General features: G+C 38.8%; 1 protein-coding gene across 1 annotated transcript in view; it reads right to left on the minus strand.

Annotated features, from left to right (window-relative positions):
- UTRN (utrophin) overlaps positions 1 to 12,050 on the minus strand; it is a 390,352-nt gene that overhangs the window by 268,834 nt on the left and 109,468 nt on the right. The window contains exons 24-27 of the mRNA XM_063124582.1: positions 8,448 to 8,561; positions 5,430 to 5,576; positions 3,420 to 3,590; positions 922 to 1,101 (exon numbers count right to left, since the gene is read on the minus strand). Of these exons, the coding sequence (XP_062980652.1) occupies positions 922 to 1,101; positions 3,420 to 3,590; positions 5,430 to 5,576; positions 8,448 to 8,561 (612 nt within the window). The remainder of the gene's footprint in view (positions 1 to 921; positions 1,102 to 3,419; positions 3,591 to 5,429; positions 5,577 to 8,447; positions 8,562 to 12,050) is intronic.

Here is a 12,050-nt window from a genome sequence, read left to right on the forward strand (position 1 = left end):
TATGAAATAACAGAGAAATTGTGATCACAATAAATATAATTCCTCATTTATTTCTCTTTGGCTTTTCAATTATATACTAGTATTTTCTGTTGACAATGGATCACAGATTCTTGCTAATGTTGGAGCCACTGCTGTGAATTGATTTAGACCAATATAAAAGATGGACAGTACAAACAGTAGCCTTAGACCATTTCTGTCTAAAAGTCAGCATTATTGTTGAAATAATAAAAGGTTTCTGAAGCTGCTAATTAATAGAATTGCAGTAGTGCAATTGATTAAGTTTTGTTTGCTTTTTTAATATAGCTACACATACATATTAATTGTTACACATGCAATAGGATGTATTATTTATAGCAATCAAAAGGCACCCCTTTTCAGGGTTTGTTAAATAAGGTATATACATTTTCATATTCCCGTATATATACATTAAGCATTATTTGTTTCATATTAAAAATACAAAAATATAGTTACCAATAAAAAGTTCTCTTCCCCATGTATCCATGAATTCTATAAATAAAAGTGCAATCCTGTACATTTCTACCCCAAAATCTCATTGAATTTAATGGGGCTTGCTCCCAGATAAGTTTGTACATGATTGCAGCCTAATTCAGGTCATTGAAAAACAAGAATTAATACTTGAATATATCACTTTACTTCTGCAAAAACTAATAAAGCGCATCCAGTTTTCTGTAAATGATTCCCCTCATCACAAAGAGATGAAAGTGCATTTAAAGTATTGATTGTTTAAGTTGCAATTCAGAAATCCCCTTAAAATCAGGAAAACTTAAAATAAGGGCACTGTCTGAATGCATATTTGAAAGGATAAGAACACCATTAGAGTAGCCATTAAGTTTAGCATTGGGAAACTGACCCCACAGGTATCATAAGTAAGGGGTGAAGAGTCTATAATATGGACCATACCTCCAAAGTGTGACATTTCCCCCGGATCCTGTTGCAGAGTAGCTGGTAATTCTCCAGTACAAGGTTAAGCTCAGTTGTTAAGTTCTGACCACCAGATGGCAGTTTAGCAGCTAACATCTTGATGTTGTCTTTCATAATTTTCACCCGCACTTCTTTCTGTAGCACATCCTCCTTTGCTCTCTGCTCAAAGAAAGTCATTATTGACTAAGTTGAACCTATTTGCAAGGTTTTAGCCTTTATTTACCTTTATAAATGAAGGCTACTCTACTCTTTATAAATGAAGGACTCCACTTATAACTAAATTGGGAGAAGGAAAGGAACCTCTCGTGCAAGCACTGAGTCATTACTGACCCTTGGAGGGACACCAGCTTTTGCTGACGTTTCCTTGGCAGGCCTTATAGCAGGGTGGTTTGCCGTTGCCTTCCCCGGCCGTTATTACCTTTCCCCCAGCTAACTGGGTACTCATTTTACCGACCTCGGGAGGATCGAAGGCTGAGTCGACCCGAGCCGGCTGCCTGAAACCAGCTTCCGCTGGGATCGAACTCAGGCCGTGGGGAGAGTTTCAGCTGCAGAAACTGCTGCTTTACCACTCTGCGCCACACGAGGCTCTATAATTAAATTACTCTAATTAAAATTAATTTTCAGTATTATATTATTATAGAATAGGTAATCCATAGGCTCCATGAAGCCTCACTCGAACTATCAAGTATTATTAATCACATTTGGATCTGCCCTTCTTCCAAGAAGCACAGGATGACATACACTGGGATTGTCCTATTTTATTCCATAACACTTACACTGCAATGTTAGTTAGACTAAAATACGGACTTAATATAGGGCTGATTTATTGCTGAGTGTGTTTTTGAGTTCAAATCTTCCAGATCTAGGAAAACAGTTCAGCCATTATGCCAACTGACTCCAGAGCTTTGTGTGGTTTCAGGGTTCTTAGAATTCTGCAATTTTACTGTCAACCATTTTCTCTACCGTCAGGAGAACTTTACTCTATAATTTCTATTCTGAGCACTGAAATATAAAAGAGTGAAAGCTCATTAGGCTGTCAAATATAATTGTTTCTTGAACAACAAAGAGTCCTGTAGCACCTTAATAACTAACAACATATTATAAGCTTTCATGGACTCAAGTCTATGAAAAAAACTTCTCTATAGCCCAAGTGTAATTTTTCTTTTTAAAAAAGCTGGAATTTCCAACAATAGCCCTGGCATTCATCTCAAAAATCATCATCAGGTGTGAAGCCACACTTTTTAATGTGTAAAGAATTGTTCTTTTAACAGGATTTGATGGCCAGACTACTGAGATTTCAATTAAATAATATCCACCAAAACATTGTTACAACTGTATTGCAGAAAATGTGGAAACACGGGAAAAAAGCTGACTTCCTTTACAATTAGAATATTTTTAAGCAATTCCAGTGAAATATGTCCCAGCTCATTCTTTATTTCCAGTTCTTCCAGCAATGCTGAATTACCACCATGACACTGCAATTAAAATATATTGGACAAAAACTAGATTAGGATGCAAACATAAATGGAATTATACTAGGCAATTGCAGCAATAGTGGTGGTGATGATAGAAAAGTAAAAAAGGCATAGTAGGCTCTGTGTTCCCTATCATACTTTCAGAGTACAAAGTTCCATCACTAAGGGCACAAACCTATGCGTATTTAGAGAGAGAAGTCCTACAACTCTCAGCATTCCCCAGCCAGCAAGACTGGCTGGGGAATGCTGGGAGTTGTAGGCGTTTTTTCAGTCTAAACTTGCAGATGATTGTGTGTTAAATCTGCTAATTTAGCATTCAGCTCAGCACTCTGTAACGTAATCTACCCTGGCCCTTTCTACACCTAAGGGTTATCCCAGAAAAATGGAGGGATCATCCCTGCCTGCTCCTGAGATCCCGTGTGTCATTTGGATGCACAGGAACAATCCAGGGATGATCCCGGGGGAAATGCAGGTGTTGAAATGGCCCCTGAATAGTTTCAATCACGGAACCTCCCTAATCCAATCGTATAGGAAGAACTTTAATTTCTGCTTCTGCTTATCATCTAGCAGGAGCCTGAGCCCATCTGGTCAAGCTAAGTACCACTTAAAACAGGATGTAGGGCTCTTCTAATTCCAGTTTGCCATTTCTCCTTAGCCTAAAAGGTTTAGCTATGGTTAAACATACAGATGCACATTTGCCCTTCTCAAAAGCCTTACAGAATATTGTTTTTTTAAACCTAAGTGTCTGCCCCCCCCCCCACCTTCTCTCATGTTCCCTGAGTTTCTAAGGATAATTAGGATGGGTAGACAAGACTTTAAAAATTCCCACTATTCTAATTCTGTAGTAAGCTTTAAAAAACAAACACAAAAAAGGTTATAGATTCTGAAAACCCAAAAAACCTTTTCAGAAAAGCAATTACTTGTTTAACAATGGCTAATATATACTTCAGCTCAGTGGCTGCATACTTTGTTATTCAATCAAGCTTTTCTAATATTTCTGACCTTCATTTCCTCCACAGCATTCTCCAACTCATCTGGACTCTTGTATTCAAAATCTCTCTCCAAATATTCCTCTTCAGCCTGAGCCATCCATTCTTGCATCTCTGCCAAATCCTTTTTGAGGTTTACAGCTTTTTCTTGACTTTCGGATAATTGATTTTTCTGACTAATGATCTAGCAATTCAACCAAAAAACATAAAGAGAATAGCATTGTTGAATGTTGTCTGCATCTTCTGGAGGGTTGTTTTAGCACTGATGCAAGGAAGAAGTATGGATATCAGAGTGATGAAAGTTTCAGCAGCTTACTTTTTAGATAATAATTCCATTTGGCACTTTTTTTAAAAAAAAGCAGAAATTATCTTGGACATACTGTTGCTATGGTTACAAAGAAAGAACTTTTATTATAGGTTATTGGAACGGACAGAAGCAATGTAATTTTATTTTTAACCATAGAATGTTCATTACAGCTATAAGTACTAACAAATCCATGGATACACATCTCTAGGATATGAGCCTAGTGTGTCGATGGCACTGATTCCACAACAAAGATTTCTTTTCATTTTGATGAGTTGACTCTTGGTAACTTCAGGCAAAATAATACACATTACTTACAATATCAAGCCCATACAAACCGATTCTAACATGCATCTTCTCTTGAATGAATATGTGTCCACAACTATTGTCTAGAGCCCTAGACTGAAGGATGTCAAGCACTAGCTGAAAGGTCAGCTTCTTTAAAAATATATATATGAAGAGTAGAATGAGAAAGCAATAAAGGGTTACTTTTCAGATTATATTGTTGCCCACAGTGTTCAAACTGTCCCATTGTTGATTGTCAGGACAACCAATTGAACAAGAACTCTTCTACCAACAAAAATGGTAGACTTAAGCTGCCATTTTGACTGGCTGAAAACTCAGTGACTGGGTTCAGATGACAAGATAACCAATAGTGGGTTAAATAGACAATGATAGGTTAAATAGTCAACAGTTGATTATTGTGTTATCTGTGGGGACTTTTCACACTACTGTTGGCTATTCAGACAAAATAATCAACACTGTGCAGAGTTGATTATTTGAACAACTGTGGCTTATCCTGCCGTATGTTGGGGCACATTGACTATTTCATCACACACAGTTGGTTATTTTCAGCAACTACAGAGTCCCCTGGCAAAAGTGACCAAAGTGGCAGCTGCCACTCTAGTCCAGCCAGCAGAACTTGCAATGGCTGATTGGATACCAGCAGAAGACTGGGGTGGGGGGGATGTGTCAATCAAACACACTGTTGACTAATAGTCAAGTTAACGCTGGCCTTAATCCACACCACGCTGGATTATAATAATGCCATGTCGGGAGTATCCCCTCAAGAATCAACCTTGGAGCCATTGTTGGGCTAGATGGACCAGCAGTCTGACTCAGTATAAAGTAGCTTCCTATGTTCATAACACTGATTTACTAGAGTATCAGCCCAATTGAAATATTATGTGATGCAGCATTACAAACAATTCCTTTCAACTTTCACTGATCTCTGAGACTCTTGCATTTGCTCAGCAATGTAAGTGAGAAGGGAAAACAGTATAAAATAATCCATTAACACCATGACACCTAAAAACAGAATTTAGGCTGTGATCCAGGAGTCACTCTTTCTGAATAATCCTGAATTGACATGAATGCTGCATGTACACAGGGCAACATCCTGGCTTTTTCCATATAATGTTCAATACAATGATCACTAAAATAATTATTTCAATGTGAATGGGCAAGTTTCTTTTTGAAAAACAAGAGGATCCTTTTTCAGATGGGAATGGAAGGGAGATGGATGATAGTTTGGACTACATGGGCATTTTTATATATGGAATAAATTTATATATAAAATAAATGAACTACTATAAGTCCATCTGTTATTACATGCCTAGCACACTCTATTTGTGCAATGTACATAATTAAGCTTGGACCATGAATACAGAGTGACAGATAAGGTAATGCAGATAAAGAGTAATACTACCAGTAACTAACCTGCTTGCTCAGTTTTTCCCACTGTGACTGGACATCTGTCAGCTTTGATTTTACCCAGGCATTAACAGGCTGGCCTCTTAAAGCAGAATCTATTTCTTTCATCTCTTTTAAAGACAACTCAGTCTTTTCCATTTCAATAACAAACAGCTGAACAGAAAGAAGAGAAAACATTTTAATATCTACTTTTGAGGGTTGTTCTTTCTTCCTTTGAACAGCACCTCCAACGCACACTCAAATATTACACTTGAAATGGCTTGTGAAACTTGCAAAATCAGTTTCTCACATTTTTATAAAGCAAGCTGCTGAAGTCATGGGAATTGCCTGTTTTCTGGATTTTGATCTATTTCAATCATCTCAGAGTCAAGGCCCAAAAGTAGAGTGTCAAGGTTACCCTGGTTCTATCCCTGTAATCTATGGATAAATGGTCAACGAAACATTTCACAGCTACCACACTGGCTGGGATCCAAAAAATTACACAACTATTTCTCTGTGTCCAAAAGGGGCTTTGGTGTTGTGTTTCTTGAACAGACAACTTACCTACATGCTAGAAGGCAACCTACTTTTGGAAAGCAAGAGGAACTTTCAAAACTTCCTTTGATTATGAAGGGGAGAGCTTTTTCCATACCAGCCATAACATGAGCCAAGCACTACAGGTGTGTTAGTTAACACATCACACTTCCGTGCAGTCTTTCCATGTTTTAGCAAAACTGTAAACACGTGTTTTAGGTCACCTTTTTCAAAATGTGACCAATGTTAATAATCTTAATATCACTATATTACCACCATCACTAACCGCCACTAACAGTGCAATTTCTTGTGAATTTTGATTTTGTTTTTTTTTTACTGGAGCAACATTGTTTTTGTAACATATCACAAGAGACTGGAAGATCACCTAAGGATTTTTTTAAAATTATAAAGATTATTTTAATTTTCACATTAAAACATTCAAAGAACAAACAGAAAATAGAAAAATATGGCCAGTTGCTTGAAATGCCATAGTTTGATCTAAAAGTCAGAACATACCAAGTTTGGACCCATATCGAAAGCAGTACATGGTTCTGATTTTCTATATGGGTCAAGCGACCGGTCATTTCTAGGGTTTTCTGAAGACCATTATCAGGTTCTTCAGGATTATACCATACCTTTCTCTGTAAGAGCCTTTTATTTATAACCCGAGCCAATTTTAGCATCCATATGAAAGTTGTAAATATTGAACTATTTTAACAGTTTATTTTAAAAAATTGAATTAAGGTTCAAAAAGTGCAAGTACATTGCATGCTATCACGGATCAAAGGAATGTAACTACACACTATTTAGCTTTGTCTTTGTTGTCTGAGACAAAGACAACATTATTGTCTTTGTTGTCTGAGATAAAGACAATATTATACACATGCAATGTTCGTGTATAATACATGCAAAATTCATGTGTGCATGAGGAATGCATATTAATAAGATCTTTAACACAAAGTCATGGTGCAAAGCAACAGGAACTGGAATGCCCAAATGGGAAAAGTACAAGACCTAAAACTGGGCTCTCTAATATGGGGAATTGGCATTGAGAATAGACCCAAAGATTAGTCTATTATATAGCTTATTACAAAATTAAAAGGAGTATATACATAGGCAGTATGCAGGTAGGGCTGGCAACTCTTTAGTTAATGCCATGGAGAAGCCTTGGGGTGAAGAGAAAGACCGAGACAGAGTGGCATGCAAGAGGTTTAGAAGGGAGAAAGAGGAGGTGAGGGTGCTCCAAATAAAGATAGGGGAGCACAAGGGTTTGCATAGACACATGAGGGCTCTAACTGAAACAGCGATAGGGACTTGAATGCAGGTAACAACCCATAGAGACATAGGTAAACTTTATTGGCGCAAGTGGGAAGAACGAAAGAAAGATTAAAGAGAGAAAATTAAATGCAACTATTAACTATTATAAGGTGAAGAGAATAGAAGGGGAACTGTTCCGTGTCTGCTATGATATGAAAATTCGTTTTGTGGACTGAAAACGAGAGTTATAAGAACTTTTTCTTTACAATTATGAATCACTGAGCCCTGAAAGTCTAGTTTGCTAATAGCATAGGAGAAAGATGCTTGTGATCCAAAGGCTGGCATTGCCTTGTTAGGTCCCATTGAGCCCTAACATTTTGAGTTCAAAAGAATAAAAACAACTGAAGGGGGAAGAAATTGAGGGAAGGTAGAATGGAAGATGGGGGGTGGAGGGGGGGAAGCTGACTATGGGATATAAACAATCTGGAGGGGGCAGCATGAACTGCTGGGGTCTTACTAGAAATAAGGCCTTTTTAAAGACCTTGGTTTAGAGAAAGGAGTTTTCCCCTAAGAACAAATGAAGGGTGAGGGGATAGCTACAGTACTACTGGGCTTGCCATGGGTGGTGAGTGCAAAGCACAGAGCAAAAAGGAAAGAGGTCCATGTGCAAACTTTCTGGGTAGGTCCTTAACTTTAACATATACTAATGAATGTTAATGTGTCTTTCAGTGGTGACAGTGCTTCGGCACAGCCCTTCTCTCTGGATGGCCAATCAAGAGTGTACCTGGGATGGCTCGATTGGGTTAGGGACTGGGCAGGAAGAATGCCTCTGCATATATTCCACAGGTTCCATGACCATTCCATAGGACAGGAGATCCCAAAAGAACACAGTTCATGTGCATCTGCTTTATTGCCCTGTATGTCCAAGTTGACATACCATGCCTGGGCAACATTGAAGTTTCTGGAGTCAAGGAATTAGGAGTATACTTAAAATGGCAGAGAGACAGAGCTCCATGGTAACAGAAGCTTAATGGAATGCTCTATACCAGGAACAGAGAACGTGAGGCCCTCCAAATGTTGTTGGTCTACAACTTCCCCTCACTCCTCACCACTGACTATACTGGTTAGGGCTGATGGGAGTTGCAGTCCAAACACATTCTGCACCCCTGCTCTATACAATGCTTAGAAATACCCACAGAATAAACAAAAGGTGAAGGTGAAGAAGCAAAGCTATTGCACATTAGAAAGTCTTACCATACATTGATCAAGCTGCCTTTGAAGACCTTCAGGATCCCTTTGGATGGCTTGTTCTTTCATTAAGAAGTCTTTTACACCATCCAACCATCTTTGTACCAATTTTAAATCAGCCTGAATACAACACAGCAAAGTTGAGAAGTATTATGAACAGCATCCCAGAACTAGAGACTTTCAAAAGGTATTTGGCATCAATGAGAGAAAAGCACTAAATACTTGCACATATTATGTTCCTCAGGCTTATGTGAACAATTGTTAACCAACAATCCAATTAAATAAACATAAAGAAGCCAAAGATTGGAGACATGCTACATACACTAAAGAAAGAAAATACAGCCTTTAGGAAGCCTGCTGGAGGGTTATGACTTTCTAGATTCCTGTATCAGAATAGAACAAGGGCTGGAAGGATTTCATGCACTTTGAAGATGGAGATATGTTTAACAATTATCAAAAAGCTTGTAACCTAAATTTCAGGTTCTACAGCATAATTTTATATTGTCCACATAGTCTGGCCTGTAATCATAGATCTAATAATTGTATTTTATTACCACTAATACTACTAATATAGCACTATTAATGGTATGGTGGTTTATAGAACAGCAGCAAGAAAAGAAACTCCTGCCCCAAGAGGTAACAGATGTAGAGGCAGAACACTAAGTAGATGGTAAGCAGGTGTAGAAAAGTGGTGGGGTGGAATCATACAGGATTGAATGAAGGGGGAAACCCTAATGTAAGGGAGGTAGAACTGGGCATCATCAGCATTCAAGTAGTACTGAAATCCGTGGTATTTAAGGAAGTAATCCAAGGAAAGTGTGTGAAAAGAGAAAAGGAAGGGCTGAAAATATTCTCTCCAAGGGAGAAGATGAATCCTGAAAGAGCATTACATGGGAAGGAAGAGAAGTAGAGGAGTTTGATCAATTGTATCAAAAGCAGAAGAGGTCAGGGAGGATGAGAACAGACTAGAGAACATTGAACTTGGCAGATTTTGGATTTGGAATTAAACTCTGTTCTATTTTAGGTCAACCTATATGGTTTGCTTCAATGATTTTAAAAATATCACAGCCCGAATTCAGTTATGATTTTTCATTTCTGTTCTTCACTATTTATAAAGCATATGCTGCCATCTTAAAGCACACATGTTCTGGGTGTTCAAAGTCCTTATTGTCTTTATACAGAGGAACAATTTATGTCCAGATTCTTGACCTTCTTTTGTTCTACCTCCAGCTTTTGGTATTTTGTTCAGCTGGCTTGTATGGCTTATGAAAAAGCTTCCAAAACAGACTGAACACACGATAGTCCCAAAGACTAAGATATACTCTGACCTGTAGAACTTTACTTGCTTTAAAGAACCATAATGTGGCCAAATATTCCATATACCGCTTTATCCTATTCCCTCCTAGTTGTCATCTTCTCTACTATTATCCCTCCTCTCCACCACAATCAAGCTATTCTTTTCTTTTGGATCCATACATCTGTCAGGTATGCTTTAGGGTGGATTCCTGCATCGAGCGGGGGGTTGGACTTGATGGGCTTATAGGCCCCTTCCAACTCTACTATTCTATGATCCTATATTGTGTTCAAACATACCATGATTTTTCCCTCCATTTCTTGACCCACCTTGCCCCTCTCAATACTGCTGTGGCCCGTCTGGAGGACTCCTCTTCAGAATGACCTGGAGTCCTCCAAGCAGACATCGCAGAGGAACGACTTGTGCTGAGGACCTTGGGGCTGATCAAAGGAATCATGTTCCCTTGGGGGAAATACCTTCTTAAGACATTCTTAGACCCTCTAGAAGACAAGGACAGATGCCAAGTGGCCACCTAGACCAAGGGAGCACAAGTGCCTAAAAGGTGTGGGTCCAGCTGGATACTAGATGCAGGAGTGCTAACCTGAGGAATAAGGACTCCTTGTGTATAAGCAGGGCTCTACTCTTGAGTAGACCATGCCTCAGACAGAATTGGTGTTCTGCAGCTTTCCCTTATAAGCACAGAGTTCTGGAACAATGTCTGTGTTTACTTTTTAATCTCTTTCTGAATGACCTACCACCGACTTTGGAGAATGTTAATGGCCACTGCCCAAAGCTTGGGAATAGCTGGGTGCCTCTTCCCTTATATGCAGACGATATGGTTCTTATTTCACGTACCCGAGTTGGCTTCCAGAGGCTGCTAAACAGAACTATCGAATATTTAATAACCAGTAAGCTGGAGATAAACTACAACAAGACCAAAATTATGGTCTTTGCTAATAGGTGGTCCCCTCATAAGTGGACCTGTAAGATCGAGCAAGTGCGGTGGTTTAAATATCTGGGCATTATGTTTCATTATAATCAGTCATGGTCCTGCCACCACCATGCAGTGGAGAATGCGGCTAAACTTTCAGCATCGGCAATTTCAAGGTTTTATTGCTCCCAGGGTAACCACTATGTACCAGCAGCCATTATGGTCTATAAAGCTAAGGTGGTTACTCAAGCCCTGTATGGGATTCCAGTATGGGCCAAGGCATTGGGCCCAGCCTTGGAACATGTTCAATCAGTCTTTCTACGGAAGATCCTAGGCATGCCGTGCTGTGTTCCGTATGCTGCTCTGTGCCTTGAAATTGGACTTGTAAGGCTAAACACGCAGGCCTGGTTGAAGATTGCGAAATATTGGATTGGCATCCTCTATAAAGCAGATAGTGGTAGCCTGATTTTTCAACTCCTCTCCGATTCTTTTATGTGTTCAGGGATGTTAGACTTCTATGCCAAATTAAACTCACTCAGTCTAGACCTTTTAAATCTGGGTATGTTAAACCAAACTGAAGCTTTCAGGGTCATTAGAGAAAGAACTTTAGATGTCGAATATCAGGAACTCAACAGTGTAGCAAATATCTCGTGCTCCCCACTATATTTCCACCTGCCTGTTAAGCCTGGTAAAATGGCACCATACTTACAGCTGCTGTACAATCCGCAATTGAGAAGAGCGTTTATGTTAGCTAGGTGCAATGCCCTTCCCTCTGCATTACTAACAGGGAGGTTCAAAGGTATACCATCTTCAGCAAGGTTATGTTTATGTAGTGGGGGTTGCGTTGAGACTCATGAACATATATTTTTACACTGCCCTCTCCACATACACACTACACTATAGTCCATTATTCAGCTCTTTCTCTCTATATCAGACTTATTCACAAATGCAGATGATGTCCATTGCCATTCCAGAGAAAACAAAACCACCATGTGGTTTTTAAGGTAATAAATATTTTAAGGTATTAAATCAAACTCCGTTTTTCAATTAAATGATAGTTGGAAACAATTCAACACACTTCGCATTAAGTTTAATCTTATAATGAAAAATGACAAGTACATCTGTGAAAAACATTAGAGAAATTTAGAACATGATGTTGAGCCAAGAATAACTAAACAGCCATATTTCCTATCAATTACGCATAAAAGGTATGGAATCCAAGCCTCTTAAAATGGGAGTTGTCAAGAGTGTTTTTACTCCTACGTAGTTTTCATTTTTGATGCTCCAAATCCAAAGGGGTGGGGGGCTTCCATTCCACTCTAGTCCATATACTCAATTATGACAGCAGGGTGACTGACCCATGTAATGTCATCACACCATTTGG

The sequence above is a fragment of the Elgaria multicarinata genome, chromosome 4 (assembly GCF_023053635.1).
Source record: "Elgaria multicarinata webbii isolate HBS135686 ecotype San Diego chromosome 4, rElgMul1.1.pri, whole genome shotgun sequence".
In the NCBI taxonomy this organism is placed as follows: Eukaryota; Metazoa; Chordata; class Lepidosauria; order Squamata; family Anguidae; genus Elgaria; species Elgaria multicarinata.